Source organism: Myxocyprinus asiaticus, chromosome 26 (genome assembly GCF_019703515.2).
Source record: "Myxocyprinus asiaticus isolate MX2 ecotype Aquarium Trade chromosome 26, UBuf_Myxa_2, whole genome shotgun sequence".
Classification (NCBI taxonomy): Eukaryota; Metazoa; Chordata; class Actinopteri; order Cypriniformes; family Catostomidae; genus Myxocyprinus; species Myxocyprinus asiaticus.
In genome coordinates, this window is record NC_059369.1 from 13,513,010 (window position 1) to 13,533,238 (window position 20,229).

General features: G+C 36.9%; 1 protein-coding gene and 1 pseudogene across 2 annotated transcripts; one reads left to right on the forward strand and one right to left on the reverse strand.

Annotated features, from left to right (window-relative positions):
* The window catches only part of LOC127416711 (liver carboxylesterase 1-like), a 29,520-nt pseudogene that overhangs the window by 922 nt on the left and 8,369 nt on the right, over positions 1 to 20,229 (reverse strand).
* On the forward strand, positions 336 to 17,623 carry LOC127416956 (ADP-ribosylation factor GTPase-activating protein 2-like). 2 transcript variants are annotated; one of them, XM_051656589.1, is made up of 17 exons: positions 351 to 429; positions 1,092 to 1,138; positions 1,426 to 1,544; positions 4,763 to 4,835; positions 4,994 to 5,125; positions 5,631 to 5,711; positions 6,168 to 6,282; positions 6,417 to 6,473; positions 9,386 to 9,438; positions 10,679 to 10,815; positions 11,035 to 11,163; positions 11,394 to 11,522; positions 12,791 to 12,940; positions 13,063 to 13,189; positions 13,793 to 13,883; positions 15,865 to 15,986; positions 16,127 to 17,623. In XM_051656589.1, the coding sequence occupies exons 5-17, from the start codon at positions 4,994 to 4,996 to the stop codon at positions 16,145 to 16,147; spliced, it is 1,344 nt and encodes a 447-aa protein (XP_051512549.1). In that variant the 5' UTR covers positions 351 to 429; positions 1,092 to 1,138; positions 1,426 to 1,544; positions 4,763 to 4,835; the 3' UTR covers positions 16,148 to 17,623. The 2 variants fall into 2 exon arrangements, with proteins under 2 accessions (XP_051512548.1, XP_051512549.1); XM_051656588.1 differs by lacking the exon at positions 1,092 to 1,138 and having other exon boundaries at positions 336 to 429.

Sequence of the window (20,229 nt, forward strand, 5' to 3'; positions counted from 1 at the left end):
ATTTTGAATATCTTGATTCTTGTTTTTTTATAAATTCAAAGAATAAACTTTATATATATATATATATATATATATATATATATATATATATATATATATATATATATATATATATATATGTATATAAAATACATTCATTTATGTTTTTGAGTTTTTCAACCGATAAGCAAGCAAACAGTTTTCTTTTAGCCCAATTTAGCTTCTCGTTTTGTAAGATTTAAAAAAAAAATTTTTATTTATTATTTATTTTGTTTTATTTTTTTTTTGCTAGAGACCTTTAATTTGTAAAACACTTCCTTCCGCTGTATCTCTTTTCATCTCCTCTGGTTTCTGTTTTCACTCTGCTCAGTTGGCAAGATGGCGTCGGAACCGAATAAGACAGAAATTCTCACCATTTTTAAACGACTGCGCTCCATCCCTACAAACAAGGTGATATGAGATATCTTACTGAAACTGTCCTATGTTTATATTAATCATAATTTTACTATATTCAGATATATCAATATGTTTGTTCCGAGTGGGATTACGTGTCATTGTCTTTCCTTAAACCGGTGTTGATGCGGCCTGTCTGTCTCACACATAGTATCAGATTTACTACCAACATCACACCTGAAAAACAGTCCAGTACCAATCTATCAAACACTAAAATAATATATTTAAGAGATGTAAAAACTAAAATAGCTGTCTGGAAAGAAATCACTTGTGTCCACCATTAATTACACCATTAATTTGCATATGCAAATAAACCTACACTTCTGTAAGTTAAAATATGAAGAAAATATGTGTGTGTCATGTATTTAGGTAGATTGCTGGCAGCTGGTGTAAAAAAAGAACAATTATATGACTTTAAAATCATGTAATGATGAAAATAACCAGTAGATAGCTGCAGAGATCAACTAATTAATTCTTGGTTGTAACAATATGAATTTGTGTGTGTGTGTTCTGTATTGTGGCTGAATTGTTGTTAAAAAAATAATAATAATAATAAAAAATTGCTCTGTGTTATAGTCTCGCCCATTTCCTATGGTCGGTCAAATTTGTGGTCGTGGCCCAAACTCATTGAATCCATTCCAATTTTTTTGTGTGTTCAGATGGCAAATGTAGAAAAAGGAACCAAGCCTTGAGCCACTCAGATAAAGTATGCCATTTTTATTAAAGAAAAAATGACCAAACCATATCATAGTCATTGAAAGTGCTATAGGAAATATAAACATCTCTAAATTGTGATCAGCTATAAAAATAAAAAAATCATCAACTATAAATAAATTACCCTATATGTGTGCAATCTCTATAGAATGATATTTAAAAATCAGCATCTCATCAGAAGAGACTGGAAAAATCCATTGTTTATACGGTTTGGGATTTACAGAATCCTTTGTGAAATAGCTTTACACATGTTTGTATTTTTGTGTGTTTTGTTTCTAGGCCTGCTTTGACTGTGCTGCTAAGAATCCGAGTTGGGCTAGTATTTCATATGGAGTGTTTCTGTGCATTGACTGTTCTGGAATTCATCGCTCATTGGGAGTGCACTTAAGTTTTATCAGGTCTGACTGACTCGCTGCTGTTTATTACATTATGATGTTATGTGAATGTCTGTCAAGGTTTTCATTCATCCGTGGCATTGTAGAACATCAGGTTCATTTATTTACAATAGAACTTTGATGTTGTTTGAAATTTCACCCGCTCATCTGAATGGCTTCATTACTTGCGTGGTCAACAAAATAATCATTGTTTGTAATGACTTCAACAAACAGATAGTCCCACCCCAAACTCTCTTGGTTGAGCCAATGTTACTATATCAGGCTGATTGGAATGCTCAAACAAACACCACAGAGCCTTATTGTTTACACTTTTGGGGGGAATTAACCCACAAATGGTTTTCATACACTATAAATTTTTTTTTTAAATTTTTTTTTTTAGATTTACATATTTCAATATCATAAAGTTCCATCAAATTGAGTAGTCTTTTACAAAATAAAATAAAAATGTTTTAATCACTACTGTTAAATTTTAAGGAATTTTGTTATGAAATTGAAATGTGTAAACTCTTAATAGCCGAACATTTTTTGTGTATATCTCTCATCATATTCAGCTGGGATAGGCAGGAGACAGAGTATTGTAATATCATAAAAAAATGACACACTTCACCTTTAATCTCTAATATATACAGCTGAAGTCAGAAGTTTACATACACCTTAGCCAAATACATTTAAACTCAGTTTTTCACAATTCCTGACATTTAATCATAGAAAATATTCTCTGTCTTAGGTCACTTAGGATCACTACTTTATTTTAAGAGTGTGAAATGTCAGAATAATAGTAGAAAAAATGATTTATTTCAGCTTTTATTTCTTTCATCACATTCCCAATGGGTCAGAAGTTTACATACACTTTTTTACTATTTTGTAGCATTGCCATTAAATTGTGTAACTTGGGTCAAACATTTTGGGTAGCCTTCCACAAGCTTCTCACAATAAGTTGCTGGAATTTTGGCCCATTCCTCCAGACAGAACCGGTGTAAATGAGTCAGGTTTGTAGCCTCCTTGCTCGCACACGCTTTTTCAGTTCTGCCCACAAATGTTCTATCGGATTGAGGTCAGGGCTTTGTGATGGCCACTCCAATACCTTGACTTTGTTGTCCTTAAGCCATTTTGCCACAACTTTGGAGGTATGCTTGGGGTCACTGTCCATTTGGAAGACCCATTTGTGACCGAGCTTTAATTTACTGGCTGATGGCTTGAGATGTTGCTTCAATATATCCACATAATTTTCCTTCCTCATGATGCTACCCCCATGCTTCACGGTTGGGATGGTGTTCTTCGGCTTGCAAGCCTCACCCTTTTTCCTCCAAACATAATGATGGTCATTATGGCCAAACAGTTCAATTTTTGTTTCATCAGACCAAAGAACATTTCTCCAAAAAGTAAGATCTTTGTCCCCATGTGCATTTTCAAACTGTAGTCTGGCTTTTTTATGGCGGTTTTGGAGCATTGGTGGCTTCCTTGTTGAGCAGCCTTTCAGGTTTTGTCGAGATAGGACTTGTTTTACTGTGGATATAGATACTTGTTTCCTCCAGCATCTTCACAAGGTGCTTTGCTGTTGCACTTTTCGCACCAAACTATGTTCATCTCTAGGAGACAGAATGCGTCTCCTTCCTGAGCAGTATGATTGCTGCGTGGTCCCATGGTGTTTATACTTGCGTACTATTGTTTGTATAGATGAACGTGGTTCCTTCAAGTGTTTGGAAATTGCTCCCAAGGATGAACCAGACTTGTGGAGGTCCACAATTTTTTTTCTGAGGTCTTGGCTGATTTCTTTTGATTTTCTCATGATGTCAAGCAAAGAGGCACTGAGGCCTTAAAATACATCCACAGGTACACCTCCAATTCACTACACCTCCTATCAGAAGCTAATTGTCTAAAGGCTTGACAATTTTCTGGAATTTCCAAGCTGCTTAAAGGAATAGTTCACCCAAAAATGAAAATTTGCTGATAATTTACTAACCCTCAGGCCATCCAAGATGTATCTGAGTTTCTTTCTTCATCAAAACAGAATTTAAAACTTTTAGGATTTCATTTCAAGCCTCCTCCTCTAAACAATGCAAGTGAATGTCCTCCATTATTTGACGGTCCAAAATGCATATTTAGGGTGCATCAAAATAATCCACACGACTCCAGTCGACAAATAAAGGTCTTCTGAACCCAAATGATTGATTATTTTTAGAAACAAAACAATACTTATATACTTTATAACTACAAATGTTCACTTCTGTACATCTCTGTGATGTGAGCTCATGAGAGGGATGACGTAAGCTCGTTGGTAAGGTCACGCGTCATGTGGAGGAGTCAGGAAGCGCGTCATTGTATACAATTTTTTTTTATTATTATTTGGAAATGATTTTTTATTTTATATTGTTTTGAAATTGTTTTGATTTGTGAACAGCACAACTTTATCTTGTAAACAATGACACGCTTCCTGACTCCTCCACATGACGCGTGACCTTACCAACGAACTTACGTCATCCCTCTCATGAGCGCACGTCACAGAGATGTACTGAAGTGACCATTTGTAGTTAAAAAGTATGAAAGTATTGTTTTGTTTCTCAAAATAATCAATCATTTGTGTTCAAAAGAACTTTATTTGTTGACTGGAGTCGTGTGGATTATTTTGATGCACCCTAAATATGCATTTTGGACCATCAAATAATGGAGGACATTCACTTGCATTGTTTAGAGGAGGAGGCCTGAAATGAAATCCTAAAAGTCTTAAATTCTGTTTCGATGAAGAAAGAAACTCAGATATATCTTGGATGGCCTGAGGGTGAGTAAATTATCAGCAAATTTTCATTTTTGGGTGAACTATTCCTTTAAAGGCACAGTTAACTTAGTGTATGTAAACATCTGACCCACTGGAATTGTGATATAGTCAGTTAAAAGTGTAACAATCTGTCTGTAAACAATTGTTGGAAAAATTACTCACGCACAAAGTAGATGTCCTAAACAACTTGAGAAAACTATAGTTTGCTAATATGAAATCTGTGGAGTGGTTAAAAAATGTGTTTTAATGACTTCAACCTAAGTGTATGTAAACCTCTGACTTCAACTGTAATTGCTTGAATGATTTGACAATTGTCTATTAATGGTGTGTTTGTTTACAGTTATTAAATTGTCACAAAAAATAATAATCCAGCATTATTTTAATTGAAGTTTAGGGAGCCTGCGAGAGTTTCAATATTCAGTGACTTTGTTGGCAATCATTTCAGATCCACGGAGCTGGATTCTAACTGGAGCTGGTTTCAACTGAGATGTATACAGGTGGGAGGAAATGCCAATGCGGTAAGTTCTTCCTTTTTAACCTTCTCTATAACAGCACAAATTCAATTACACCATTTCTGCTTTTAAAAAATAGCCACTTGATTTGGCCACTGACATTGACTTTCTGTACAGGATGTTACACAACTCTGCTTACTCCCATGTTTGCTTTCTGTGTACAGATGGCGTTTTTCCGTCAGCATGGCTGTACCACCAATGACACCAATGCAAAGTACAACAGTCGTGCCGCTCAGATGTACAGAGAGAAGATTCGACAGCTTGCCAACGCTGCACTCTCCAAGTATGGCACTGATGTGAGTATTCAAACCACATGCTGATCAAGTATCGTCACTGCCTAGAAAGTGAACTATGCCTTGAATTTGTCAATATTTGTTTCTTTTTACAGTATTATAGTAAAATCAAGCTTATGATCTAAAGGATTTCATTTTGAATCTGTCTTTCAGTTTGATTTGAATAGGATTTTTTAAATTAGTTTAGATGTTTTTGAACTTGTTTTCCTGTGTTTAGTCATTCTATGTTATTGTTGAGTTCATAACATAAACTTACTGTATGTTATGGAATATGAAAAGTTGTTTGGTTTCAGTTTGCAGCCCTTGTTGTTTGATACTGGCTAAACTTTGAACTTGAGTCACTGAGCAAACTCCATGTTACGGCAGTGGTAATTTAGTTTTGCCTCCCCACAGTCAAAGGTTACGTAATCATACCAGACATCCAATGTGTCTGGAGTGCTGCATTTAGGACATTGATTTTGGTTTCAACATTTGATTTGAGACTTTGTGTTGTCTTTTCACTGTTCAGCTGTGGATTGACAGCTCCAGCTGTGCTCAGCCATCACCTTCCGAGAAAAAAGAGACTGACTTCTTTGATGTGCACACACAGGTATGACACAGAGTTGTGCAAGTTGACTGGAATATGCTTGTAAACACTTAAGTTTTGATATTTAAAGGGCACATATAAGGGAAGGAATATGGGTTGCCATGGTCATGGAAACCTGAAGATATCAGGAAAGTTATGAAGATAATAAAATGGTGAAAAATTTTTTTCTACCTAGAAATTGCGCTTAGTGAGTGTAGTCCCTATAAAATGATTTTTAATAATCCTATGCAGTTATTATGAATGACTGGAAAAGCTAGTTCCCACAAATGAAAATCCCTGGTCAAAAGGTTTCAGAACCCTGAAGACACAACATAAGTTGCAGATTTATAACTTAACTAATGTTGTAAGTGAACTTAAAGTGCAGAATATGGCCCCTTTAAGATTATGCTCATGCATATATGCCTGTTACATAATGTCTTTGTGTCAAGTTTGACAGTCATTGTATTGTTTTACCTGTAGTCTGCCAACAGCCGGGACATGGCATCGCCATCCCTAACCGATCAGAATGGAGCAGTAACTGTGACCCCTCAACTGGAGCAGAGAAGTCCTAAGACTTTAGAGGCTACTAGCACCCGTAAGAACACTCCCTCCTCACAACACACACACGCATTTAAACAGCCACATTGTCATTGTGTTCCACAATTGTTCAAACATATCCTTGGCTTGTCAGTAAATTTGATTTAAAATTATCTTGTCCATGTGATCCAGAGCCTGAAGAAGGTCCGAGTATTGAAGGACTGAGCACAAGTCCTAAAGCCACAATAGGTGAGTAATTGCCTGATTGTGTGTGTGCGTGCGTGCGTGCACATATGCTTTGGCAGAATGTTTATTTTGTTCAGATTATCAATCATCACAGCATCCCCATATCTGTGTTGTCCATTCACTACCCCATCCCAACTAAAATGCTCACCAAATATTTATTTTAACATAACTTTAAAACAAGTAACAATTTTTTTATGGGATCATATCACCAACAGTAAAGTAGTTGTTCACCCAAAAATGAAAATTCTCTCATCATTTACTCGCCCTCATGCCATCCCAGATATGTATGACTTTCTTCTGCAGACCACGAAGATTTTCAGAAGTATATCTCAGCTCTGTTGGTCCATTCAATGTAAGTGAATGGGTGCCAAAATTTTGAAGCTCCAAGCAGCACAAAGCCAGAATAAAAGTAATCCAGTGTTTAAATCCATGTCTTCAGAAGTGATATGATAGCTGTGGGTGGGAAACAGATCAATATTTAAGTCCTTTTTTATGATGAATTCTTCACTTTCACTCTCAGATCCACATTCGTCTTTTGTTTTCACCTACTGGGCAGGGAGGAGAATTTATAGGTAAAAAAGGATTTAAATATTGATCTGTTTCTCACCCACACCTATTAAATCACTTCTGAAGACATTGATTTAACCACTTGAATCTTGTGGATTACTTTTATCCTGCCTTTATGTGCTTTTTGGAGCTTCAAAGTTCTGTTCACCATTCACTTGCATTGTGAGGACCAACTGAGCTGAAATTTTCTTCTAAAAATAATCTTCATTTGTGTTCTGTAGAAGAATGTCATACATCTGGTATGGAATGAGGGTGAGTAAATGACAGAATTTTCATTTTTGGGTGAACTAACCCTATAATGAGTCCCATAAACAAGTCAAGCTACATGACCTGTTGGAAACCTTATTGATATTTCGACAAGTATTGCTCTAACATGTCAACCTTTTGTAGACAGCAGCAAGTAATTGCTAAGATACTTTTAACATTACATTATTTTCAATGTATAATATTTTAAGTCAATGTGAAACCCAGTTCGCAACCCAATTTACTTCTGTAAAGTGCTAAATTTCAAAATGAATTCGAGTTTAGGGGGCCTGGGTAGCTCAGCAAGTAAAGACAATGACTACCAACCGTGGAGTCACGAGTTCGAATTCAGGGTGTGCTGAGTGACTCCAGCCAGGTCTCCTAAGCAACCAAATTGGCCCGGTTGCTAGGGAGGGTAGAGTCACATGGGGTAACCTCCTCGTGGTTCGCTATCGGTGGGGCACGTGGTGAGTTGTGCGTGGATGCCGCGGAGAATAGCGGGGCCTCCACACATGCTATGTCTCCGCGGTGACACGCTCAACAAGCCACTTGATAAGATGCGGATTGTCGGTCTCAGACAAGGAGGCAACTGAGATTCATCCTCCGCCACCCGGATTGAGGCGAGTCACTACACCACCACGAGAACTTAGAGCACATTGCGAATTGGGCATTCCAAATTGGGGATAAAAGGGGAGAATTTTTTTTTTTTTTTTTTTTTGAATGAATTCATTGAGATATTCAATGACAAAATGTAGGGCAGGACTTGATTTTTATCTATAGGGAATTTATTTGAAAAGTGAGTGTTCCTTATCAGAATGAATGCTAATACAATGCAGAAATAGTTTTCCAGACATGTTTATCCAATAGCCTTTAAGTGACATCAGTGGAAAAGTCGTTTCAATGGCAGACCAAGTTATTGCATTTTGATTTAAGATAACAAATAATTTTTTTGTGATTTAGAGTAACGTGAATCATCCACAATAAGACCAGTACATGCATTAGGAAGTAAATATGGTCAATTTTGATTTCATGTTGAATATATTTTTTATAAAAATGTACAAAAAAAATTATTTAAATCCAATCTACTCTAATAGCAATCCAGTAAATCTGCCAAAGTAGTTTTCTATCATTTCCCCTCGAATTAATATTACCCCATTCAGCCGAAGAGGCCTGTGCCCTCAGTAACAGTTATGTCTGTTCTGTTAATGTAGAGGACTCAATGAGATTGGCGTCAGGAGAGACACAACCTCCTAAAGGTGATTTGAATGATTTTAAAATTGCTGGTTGCCTATTGGCTGGTGGGAAAGTAGCAGCGTAGTTCTGCGCTTGACTGACACTTGATTTGAGTGTGTGTGCTGCTTTAACCCCACCCCTTTGAAGGAAGGACGTCAACTGAGAAAGTGCCATGAACACGTCGCACGTCACCTCAGTCAGCTTCCATTGCATTCTCTAGATCTGTTAGTCTGACTTGGGAAAATTCAGACTGATACGATTTCAGTTGCTTTCATTCATTTGCATGACATTTTAAGACAAATTAATGTTTTAGTCCCACTGAAAACTGACCTTTGAAGTGTATGTAAACGTACTGATAAACACTGGTGTAATTTTGTTTTCTGTTCTCATAAAGAGCTTTTTTGGGTCATCTGACCTTTCCCCTCTGGATACAGTTTATCTCAAAATTGTCATGTACACAGTCCAGATCGATGTGTGCACTGGAATGAGATTAGAACGGCTTAAGCCTAATTTTGTCGTTTGTAAGGAAAATTGGGAAAAAACTTCAGGCTGTTTGCACTTTGTTTGTCCACTATTAATACTCCATGAATGTGCAGTTTAGAGAGATCTGGCCACTTCCTACTGTTCCAAGTATATACTTTAAAGGCTTTCATGCTCTAATCTGATTGATCGTGTGGAGGTGGAACCTCTTCCCTTCCCCCAGGCTTTGCTGGCATGATATTTCTCTGGGCGGTGTATGCCATTGCCTCCCTTGCCATGCACTAATGATCCCCATCTGGAGAAGGTTTATTCTCTAGCATAATGTGAGCTTGGAGGAGTTGCTTTCTGGTTTGCTGTTCTCTGACTAACTGCTCTACGCTGTCTGATTTCAGAAGTGAAATCCTCAATCATTGGAAAGAAGAAGCCAACCGCAGCAAAGAAAGGGGTAGGTAAAAAAAAAAATCAGTGCTCAGTCATTTCCTCTTAGGTGAATTTTGTATTCTGATTCTAAAATGTTCAGTTTTTGCCACAATGTGTCAGGCTAAGAACACTGAATAGTTGTCAGGCTCTTTACAGAAACTAGAACTGTGTGACTGCATCCAGCCTAATAAGGAATCCAGTGTAATCATTAGAACTCTGGCATTACTTGAACACATTGGGATTATTAAAACTGTGAATAATAGATAGACTAATCTCACTTATGTGTGCCAATTGAGTTCAGCAGTGACATTTTTAGCAGCCTGGGTTCCTTAAGCATTTTTCCCATTCTATTTGCTTTAAAGGCTTTTCAGAAAACCACCTAGCAACCACTCAAAATACCCACCCTAGTAACCAAAAGAAAGTGTTTTAACACAAAAACAAACTTTACATTCTTCAGCTTTAACATTCTTGGAGCTTATAGTTGCTATGTTTTAAAAGCTGTTTGTTCTAGAGCTTCCGTTTTAATGTGTTACTTTAGTGTGAATAATTATATAAAAATAATGTGTAAAAAATGAACGTAATTAATCATGCCCAGTCAGCGCACCTCAACAAACGTCATAAGCAGTGCAGCCACAGAATGAGAGCAGGTGGTCACACGCAGGATGCATTCTTGACAGCTGGATGGAGGGCAACAGAACGAAGTGATCTCTATGCCTATTTTTTTTTTTTTTCTTTTTTTTTTTACATTTCCAACTACTTTTAACTTGTTAAAGCATCCTAAAAACACTGCATTTATGCATTTATGATGCTCCAAAAGCATCCATCTGACACATATATACATTACCAGCAATTTAAAAAAATAGTGCTGATGGAATACAAGAACACAGTTGCAAAATTGTCTCATGTTCGGTGAAATAGGAGTAAAACAAACAATATGATAAATTGTTTAATTTCTATATGTAAAAATGTAGAATTAGTTTTATAACATATTGCATTGTCATTATTTTGGGGCCTTTCTCATTAAATATTTATATATGCAATTAATTATGATTAATATAATCGGCATGCCATGTACTTAATTCGATTAAAACTAATTAATTTATTGCACAATGGAGGTTTTGATTGCCATTTTTTTACTTCAGGAACCTTATTGAACTGTTAAAATTCATTCTGATGTAAATAATTAATATTTTTTGTGCTGAAACTTCAAATTCAAAACGAAAAGTGTCTTGACACATGATTATTTATTTATTTATTACCATTAGCTTGGCGCTAAAAAGGGCCTTGGAGCCCAGAAGGTGAGCGGCAAGAGCTTCAATGAGGTGGAGAAACAAGCCCAGGTGGCTGAGAAACTGAGAGAGGAACAGGTTACTGAGGCCAAGAAACATGCTGAGGAATCCATGTGAGTCTCCAGACACCATGAATCAACCACTATCTGTCTGATTAGTACTGTTGAGAAGGCTCTTCGGTGGACTGCCTTTACGTTTTAGAGGTTTTGCCCTCCTTTTGAATGATTGAATAGTCAACCAAATATTTTAGGGCAGACTTGGCTCTTCTAACAGTGCAATTAGAGCTATAGCTTCAGCAGTTTCATCTGATTGCATTCCCCCATTTCTGGCAGAGTGGCCTCGATGCGACTGGCCTACAAAGAGCTGGAGATTGACAGGAAGATGGAGGAGAAGAAACTGCAGAACATGGCGGGGAAGAAGGAACAGGCGGAGAGGCTGGGCATGGGATTCGGCAGCAGGAGGTGAAGATACAGTGCCAGCCTTGATTAAACCACTGTCATAATTACATCACTCCTTTCAAGCATGATATCACTATCACAGCAAATTAATAACCCAAACACCATGACCCAGAGTAATGGTTGGTGTAGGAAGACTGTGTTTCTGTTTGTTGGCAAAATGTTTCCTTGGAATTATAAAGTTCAGGCTTATGTGACCTGACATTGTCCTTTTTAATTTCCTTGAATTTCCACAGTGCCGTGTCTCACTCTGTAATGGCTGAGATGCAGGTGATCGAGCAGGAGACTCCAGTGGGAGTCAAATCCTCCTCTCGATCTAAGATGGACATGTTTGATGAGCCTGGATTTGCCTCTGGACCACCAAAGTATGTTTGTGTTGGACAGTGTATTTGGCAGCTTGTATATAAGTAAACTGCAGTCTGCAGGGTCAGCTATTTTTTTGGTAATTAGAGGTGTTCACTTAGAAAGGTACGTCTTTTTTTTTTTTTTTTTTTTTGGGGGGGGGGGGGTTCCCATTTTTCTCCCAATTTGGAATGCCCAATTCCCAGTGCGCTCTAAGTCCTCGTGGTCGCATAGTGATTCGCTTCAGTCCGGGTGGCGGAGGACGAATCCCAGTTGCCTCCGCGTCTGAGACAGTCAACCCGCTCATCTTATGTGGCTTGTTGAGCGCGTTGCCACGGAGACATAGCGTGTGTGGAGGCTTCACGCCATCCACCGCGGCAACCACGCTCAATTCACCATGCGCCCCACCGAGAACAAACCACATTATAGCGACCACGAGGAGGTTACCCCATGTGACTCTACCCTCCTTAGCAACCGGGCCAATTTTGGTTGCTTACGAGACCTGGCTGGAGTCACTCAGCACGCCCTGGGATTTGAACTAGCGAGCTAGCGAACTCCAGGGGTGGTAGCCAGCGTATTTTACCACTGAGCTACCCAGGCCGAGAAAGGTACGTCTTTAAAGGGATAGTTCATCCAAAAATGAAAATCCTTTCATTTACTCTACCTCATGCCATCCCAGATGTGTTTGACTTTCTTTCTTCAGCAGAACACAAACAAAGATTTTTAGAAGAATATTTCAGCACTGTAGGTCCATACAATGCAAGTGAATGGTGAGCAGACTTTTGTAGCTTCAAAAATCACAAAGGCAGCATAAAAGTAATCCATAAGACTTTGTTGGTTTAATCCATATGTTCAGAAGGGATATAATAGGTGTTACCCTAAATCTCCGATTTCTCTTTTCCATCTGAAAGTCACGTTGTGCCTGTTTAGTTATTACTTTCAGATGGAAAAGTGAAAGTTAAAGTGAATATTTATAGTAAAAAATGACTTGAGTATTGTTCTATTTCTCACCCACAACCATTATATCTCTTCTGAAGATATGGATTTAAACACTGGATGATTTTTGGAGTTTTAAAAGTCTGGTCACCATTCACTTGCATTGTGAGGACCTACAGAGCCGAGACATTCTTCTAAAAATCTTAATTTGTGTTCTGCAGAATAAAGTCATGCACATCTGGGATGGCATGAGGGTAAATGAGAGAATTTTCATTTTTTGGTGAACAATCCCTTTAACTATTGCTAACACTTGAATATGTGCATAAACAATTTGTATCTTTCTTTGTCATTTCAGATACAAGGACAACCCTTTCACATCAGGCGACAGTTTTGGGTCACGGTGGGACAATGATGGAGCATCATCTTTCTCCTCCTGGGCTCTGGAGAAGGAGGATCCTAAAGAGAGCGAGGTCACCATCTCGAGTATCCAGCCAATCGGAGAAAGGTTTGGCATTCTCTTTTTCTGAATGCAGAATCTTGAATATTCTTAGTCTTTCTTGAAGTTGTCAGTGATTTTGATGTGTTTTATGACTGACTGACTGAGTTGTCAATGATTACACCTCTTAGGTTGCCCAGCCGACGGAAACCTGATATGTCTGTGCCAGTCACGGAGTCTAGCGAAGCGCGACAGAAGTTTGCCAATGCTAAAGCGATCTCATCGGACATGTTCTTCGGCCGTGAGAGCAACCCAGAGGTACTACAGTGAGCCCACTTTATATAGCCTTCATTACAACCGCAGATATTAGCTCTGTTACAAAAGCTAGTGAGCTGCCCACCAGGGCACCATTTTTAGGCATTGATTTGAAGCCAGGCAGTTATTCTTCGTGGTTAAGGAACTCCAAGAACGCAATACAATGAGATCAGTGAAAATCTTCATGCAAGATATGTAAGAGAGGCTCAGAGTGGAAGGAAAATTTAATATGACAACATATGATTATCTTATGATTTGTATGTTATATGAACAAATAAGTTTTTGACTACTAACGATTGTACTAATTAGAATTTTGAGCTGTTAGCTTAGCAACATGTTAACATCAGATTAGTTGAATCAGACAAAGACCACCAGTCTTGCAATTTGTGTGGCGTGATTCACAGCAGTCACTTGTGAGTTCTGTTTTAGATTGGATTCTGCCTATGAAGACAGTAGGCAACGAGTCCGCGCTCTAGGTTTTGGAATGGATCTAGAGAGAGATCTGTGCCACTGGCATTAGTTTTTGGCAAACTGGACACACATGGTGAAACTTGGCTGTTTGTTAGTCCTCAGTCCTCTCTGAGATGGTTATTTCTCTCCTTCCAGTATGAAGCAAAGACTCGTCTAGAGGGAATGTCTGGCAGTACCTCCATCAGCTCTGCTGACCTGTTTGGTGATGGCAGTGACCGTTCCTCAGGTAAACGTGCCGTTTTCTTTAATGAAACTGTTTACTTAATGATATACTTTTACAGTGAGATTCAAAAGTCTAAACCCACAAGTGGAAGTGCTTTTGCACTTATTTAATAATTTTTTTTTTGTTGATATTTTTAGCTTAGCAATTGTGGTGAGAAGTAGAGTTCAGAGTTTCTTAGTATTCGGTATGCCCCCCTTTGCTTTAAAGGAACAGTTGACCCATAAAATTAAAATTGTCAGTATTTACTAACCCTCATGTCATTCCAAATCCATTTGACTTCTGTGGAACCCAATAAGTCTTCATGCGGTTTATTCTGCTTAATATAAGTGTATAGTGACTCTGGTCTTTCAAGCTAATAAGGACAAAAGTCAAGATAAACACCATATAACCACAGTAAAAATTGTCATTATGACTATGTTCCAAGTTTTCTGAAGCTATACAAATATTTTCTGTGATCTGAATGTAATTTAAGTTGTTAAATCATTCATAAAGCAGTTAAATCAAATAATGGGCTACGTCAATAGCATCAAACGTCATTGGTTCTCATAACGTCTCGTGCTCAAATATGCGAAATGATGTCATGATGTTTGGCACGATGAGAACCAATGAGGTTTAATGTTATCGACATAGCTGCTATATTTGATTTAAGCACTTTATTAATTATTTGACTTAAATTTTGTTTGGTTCATCACACAGTGATCATATTGCTTCAGAAAACTTGGAATGTAGTGCACAAGTCCTATTGACTACTTTTATTGTGGTTAAAGGGATAGTTCACCAAAAAATGAAAATTCTCTCAACATTTACTCACCCTCATGCCATCCCAGATGTGTATGACTTTCTTTCTTCTGCAGAACATGAAGATTTTTAGAAGCTCTGTAGATCCTCACAATACAAGTGAATGGTGACAAAACTTTGAAGCTCCAAAAGCAGCATAAACGTGATCCATAAGACTCCAGTGGTTTAATCCATGTCTTCAGAAGTGATATGATAGGTGTGGGTGAGAAACAGATACAAATTTAAATCCTTTTTTACTATAAATATCCACTTTCACTTCCAGATTCTTCTTTTGTTTTTGCCAATTCGCATTCTTTGTGCATATCGCCACCTACTGGGCAGGTAGGAGAATTGAATAAAAAAGGACTTAAATACAGATCTGTTTCTCACCCACACCTATTATATCACTTCTGAAGATATGGATTTAACTACTGGAGTCATATGGATTAATTTTATGCTGTGCTTTTTGGAGCTTCAAAGTTTTTGTCACCATTCATTTGTATTGTATTGCTCTACAGAGCTGAGAAATTCTTCTAAAAATCTTTGTGTACAGCAGAAAAAAGAAAGTCATACACATCTGTGATGGCATGAGGATAAGTAGATGATGAGAGAATTTTAATTTTTGAGAGAACTATCCCTTTAAATGGTGCAAAATAAATATATATATATATATATATATATATATATATATATATAAATTTGTTTTTTTTGTTTGTTTTTTTTTTTAATAAACTTGACAGACCGCAGTCACTATTATATTATGGCAAATAAGCCCTGTGAAGACAATTGTACTTTTTTGTGAGTTCCACAGAATAAAGTCTTTTTGGAGTCTTTGGAGTGAGAAGGATGACTAAATAAAAAAAAAATTTACATTTTTTTTTTTTTTTTTTTTAAATTGGACTGAACTATTCCTTTTCATTAGAATGTTCTAAAGAACATCTTTTGTACTTTGTACAAAAGGTTGGATTTTCTTGCATCCATTAAAGGAATTAACATGATTAAAGAAAGAGTGCAGAATCTTTCATTTGTCTTCATTTTTGCATCATAGTTTTTGTTTCAAAATTAAAATCATTTTAATTCCAGGTCTTATTGGACATAAAATTTGATTTGTTAAAAGGTTTCAGACAATTGGGCTCCACTTTAAATGACAGGAATAAACTTTCACTCTGACACTCTTCTGTGCGTTATGCTCACGTTGTCTCTGTAGGCTCATCAGGATTCGACAGTGTGCTTCCCTCTGGTCCAGACATTGCCCAGTTCAAGCAAGGTGTGAAGACTGTTGCAGGGAAGATGGCAGTGCTGGCTAATGGTGTTATGAACACCATTCAGGTGAATGCACCAATCTTCTTTATATTAAAATCCGACAAAAAAATTCCACCGTCTCAGACTTTGAAATGAGCTTTTCCAATTTAACACTTGCATTGATGTGCCTCCATGTCAGCTATATTAACTCTGATCATCCATTTCAGGATCGCTATGGATCTTACTAACAGGACTGCTTTAGGCTGACATGGAAGTCTCATCGTACAGGACACACATCACTGCTGAATGGATTGGTCTGTCTGTCTTAAATGAATACACGAATCAGAGACAGAGAGACAAAGACCTGGGAGATCCCAATCACCCCCGAGACCACTGTAGACACTCTTGCTGACAGTATTTTATTTACTTTTGGAAGACTCTCGTTTTATTTTCAGATAACAGAAGCACTGGGAACGAGTGTAAAGTTTGTTTTCAGAATCATAGCGCTTTCTGTTTTAAATAACAGTCCTGTTTTCAATGCCATGTGCTGGTCTCTGATTTCACATAGTGATGGATTTGAAAAGTATTCTCTCCAGACTTAAATGTATAACTAAACTTACAGCGCTAATATGTTCTCTTTCTTTTTGTATTTGAATGACATCATACTAAGACCACAGATCATTCATTAAATGAGGAAAGAGAACCATATTATGAAATATATAGGCCTATTTATAAAATTTGAACCCATTTCTTAAATTCAATCATTCACATTGTGATGCATTACCAAGACAAAGTTTTGAATGACTGGTAAAGTGTGTTGCCTTTTGCTTGGTGACTTGATGTACATCCTAAAGTTTAGGTTTACTTAAGCGATTTTTAAAAATAAAGGTAAAATTGTGCAATATGACCTCTTATGTCAGGGGTCAAGGTTTTAAGGTTGTTTTGTGGATGCAACAGCGTGAGTGACACCTGGGAGTTCTTTGCTAAATCAAGACTTCAGGACCTAACTGTTTGTTGTGCATTTACATTTTTGAGTCAAATTCCCAGCATTTACTAACTTTCAAATTTACAGATAAATTTGATTAAAACTTTTTTTTTCTAAGAATCCATACTGAGGTTTTTAGTTATGAGATTTCATAAGACTACCAAAAATGAAAGGTGAAGTGTGCAGTTTGAGCACCACCGTGTGGCACTGAGTGTAATTGCAATCTGTTTGCACTACCCCGACTGGGTGGGACTTAACATCGGCTCAACCAATGATGTGATATTTGGGCGGACCAAACAGAATGAGAATGTCAAATTTCTTTCTTTTGCAATTCTGTTGTGTGCCCCTAGTTTAACTTGACACACTCAGTATAGTTTGCATTTACATGTTTTATTTAACAAAATGACAACTGACTAAAAATGAAAAGCATTTTTATTGAAATTAACCTATTTTAGTGATGTCCATTTTCTGGCAATGTGCATGTGCAAAACTGTTTCCTAGTACATGCATCAAATAATGCCTGTTTTCTTTTTCTTTATTCGGGGTTTTGACCAGACTGGAAACTGGGAAATTATTTGTTTTTGAGCTCTTTACATATTGTCTGCCTGTACGTTTGTAGCCCGATGCTCAATTTTAAAATAAAGAACAACAACCCTCTGGAATAAAAACTATTTATTGTTGCCTGTTGAGCGAAATCTGTTGAGATTTGTGTGAATAAAGATTGAAATCCCCCACAAAAGCTGTTTAAGACTGATTCAATAAACACAAAGTCTTGAATAATCATCGTTTGACATAAGGCTTATAAAGTGCAAAACAAACAAACAAAAGTGGTCATTGAATTGCAATTCATACAGAGTAGAACGTGGTGTAGACGTTGACCCTTTAACCCTAATAAAATGAAATCAGAGGAGGCCTAGCCTGTTAAACCTCAGAAAAGAGTCTGTTTACGGGTCAGGGCTTTCATGTGCTCCAATTCAACAGACATCTTTCATCCTGTTGCACAGGAGCCAGGCGACCTCTGACCTCTCCATTCAGCCATGCAACTGAAGAATCGAGCCTGATATTCAAGGTTGCTGCGGATATAAAAACAATTGGCTTGATAGTCATAATGTATCACAAGCCCTTTTGATGTTTAATCAAGTGCAGGATATGAATAACAGATATCTGTAATTCAATTTTCACTAGTTAAAGGGATAGTTCACACAGAAATGAAAATTCTCTCATCATTTACTCACCCTCATGCCATCCCAGATGTGACTTTTTTTTCTTCTTCTGAATACAAAGATTTTTAGAAGAATATCTCAGCTCTATATGTCCCAAATGCAAGTGAATGATGATCAGAAATTTGTTGCTCCAAAAATCACATAAAGGAAACATAGAATTAATCCATAAGACGCCAGTGGTTAAATCTTCAGAAGCGATGTAATAGGTGAGGCTGAGAAACAGAACAATATTGAAAATCTGCTGAAGAAAGAAAGTCATACATATCTGGGATGGCATGCATGAGGATGAGTAAATGATGAGATCATTTTCATTTTTTGGTGAACTATCCCTTTAAAATGGTAATTCTTGAGAGTTTGGCATAAAGAGTGACTCAGGTGGACTGTGGAAACAGGCTCCCCTTCCTCTATCTGCTCCAAACACAAACCGTTGCCACAGACTTGCACTACTAAAACTTTAATTCTTCATATCAAAAGTTACATCAGTACTCACAGGAATACCCATTTTTGATATCAAACATGGAATTTCAACTAATAAAAGCCTTGAATAATTACTAGGATAATTACACAATGATCTTTTATTCACTCCTGCTCAAAATGCAATTACAGGTGTCAATAATTAATTGATTTGTTGTTGAAATTTGAAATACACATATTAGCTATGTTCTTCTTACTAGTGAAAAAAATAAAATAATTATTGATATACAAAATGACAGATTCTGTTACTAGTGCAAATGCCCTTCTTGTCCATAACAACTGTACTGAAACTAGTAAAACTGCAAAAAAATGTATATCTGGAATTTGTTTTTCACTGATGGCAATGTTAATTTCAGATATCTGTAATGCTGTAATGAGTAAGAAAGCCTTTTAATATATCTTTAATTACTCTTCAATTTATTAATATCTGAAACCATTTCCATATTTCTGAAATACTAAATCTAACATGTTCAAATTAATTTACAGATATCTAAAATGAGCATTTGTACCAGTTGTATTTCCATTGTTGATATCAAGAATGGATATTTGTACTGGTAACAATGCAATTATTTATATATCAATCAGCTCAATCAGCACTTAATTAGGAACACCTGTTCACCTACTTATTCATGCAATTTTCTAATCAGCCAATCGTGTGGCAGCAGTGCAATGCATAACATCACGCAGATACGGGTCAGGAGCTTTAGTTAATATTCACATCAACCATCAGAATGGGGAAAAATGTGATCTCCTCGATTTTGATGTTTATGAGAGAGGTCAATGGAGAATAGCCAGACTGGTTCGAGCTGACAAAAAGGCTACGGTAACTCAGATAACCACTCTGTACAATTGTGGTTAGTAGAATAGCATCTCAGAATGCACAACACGTCGAACCTTGAGGTGAATGGGCTAAAACAGCAGAAAACCACGTCAGGCACTTTATTAGGACCATAGTGTTCCTAATAAAGTGCTTAGCGAGTGTAATGTTTTACTAGTAAGAAGAACATAGCTGATGTTTGTGTTTAGAATTTCAGCTAGTAAGAAATGACTTAAAGAGATCTATAATTGTGTTTTGAATAGGAGTGAAAGACAGATCAGTGTGAAATTCTACTAGTGAAAATGCAGTTGCAGATATCAATTAAAATGACGTTTTTACAAGCTGAAATTCCATTTTTTTATATAGAGAATTACATTTTTTACTAGCGCAAATGTAATTACTAATATCAAAAATTAACATTTTAACCACTAATTAAATTCCTGATATCAAGAACTAGTACTAATTCTAGTAAACATTTAATTATAGATATCCATTATTTATATCCTACTCTTGATTAAATGTCCAAAAGGCTTGCGATCCATTATGTGTTAAAGGTATAGTTCACCCATAAATGAAAATTCTGTCAACATTTACTTGCCCCCATTTTGTTACTCGTTTGACTTTTCATTCCTGCTTGGAACACAAAGGGAGATTTGAGGCAGAATGTTTGGGACTGACACCCTATTTACAAACTCTATTACTTTGTATGGAAAGTGCATTGAAAGTGAATGGCGACTGAGACTGATTCTACATAACATCTCCGTTTGTGTTCCAAAGAAGAATGAAAGTCATACAGGTTCTGAAAAACATGAGGGTGGGTGAGTATGCCTA

Coding starts and splice junctions, on each gene's coding strand:
- LOC127416956 (XM_051656588.1), top strand. CDS start 358: ATGGCGTCGGAACCGAATAAGACAGAAATTCTCACCATTTTTAAACGA. Junction 430..1,425: donor GCTCCATCCCTACAAACAAG/GTGATATGAGAT, acceptor TTTTGTTTCTAG/GCCTGCTTTGACTGTGCTGC. Junction 6,474..9,385: donor AAGTCCTAAAGCCACAATAG/GTGAGTAATTGC, acceptor GTCTGATTTCAG/AAGTGAAATCCTCAATCATT.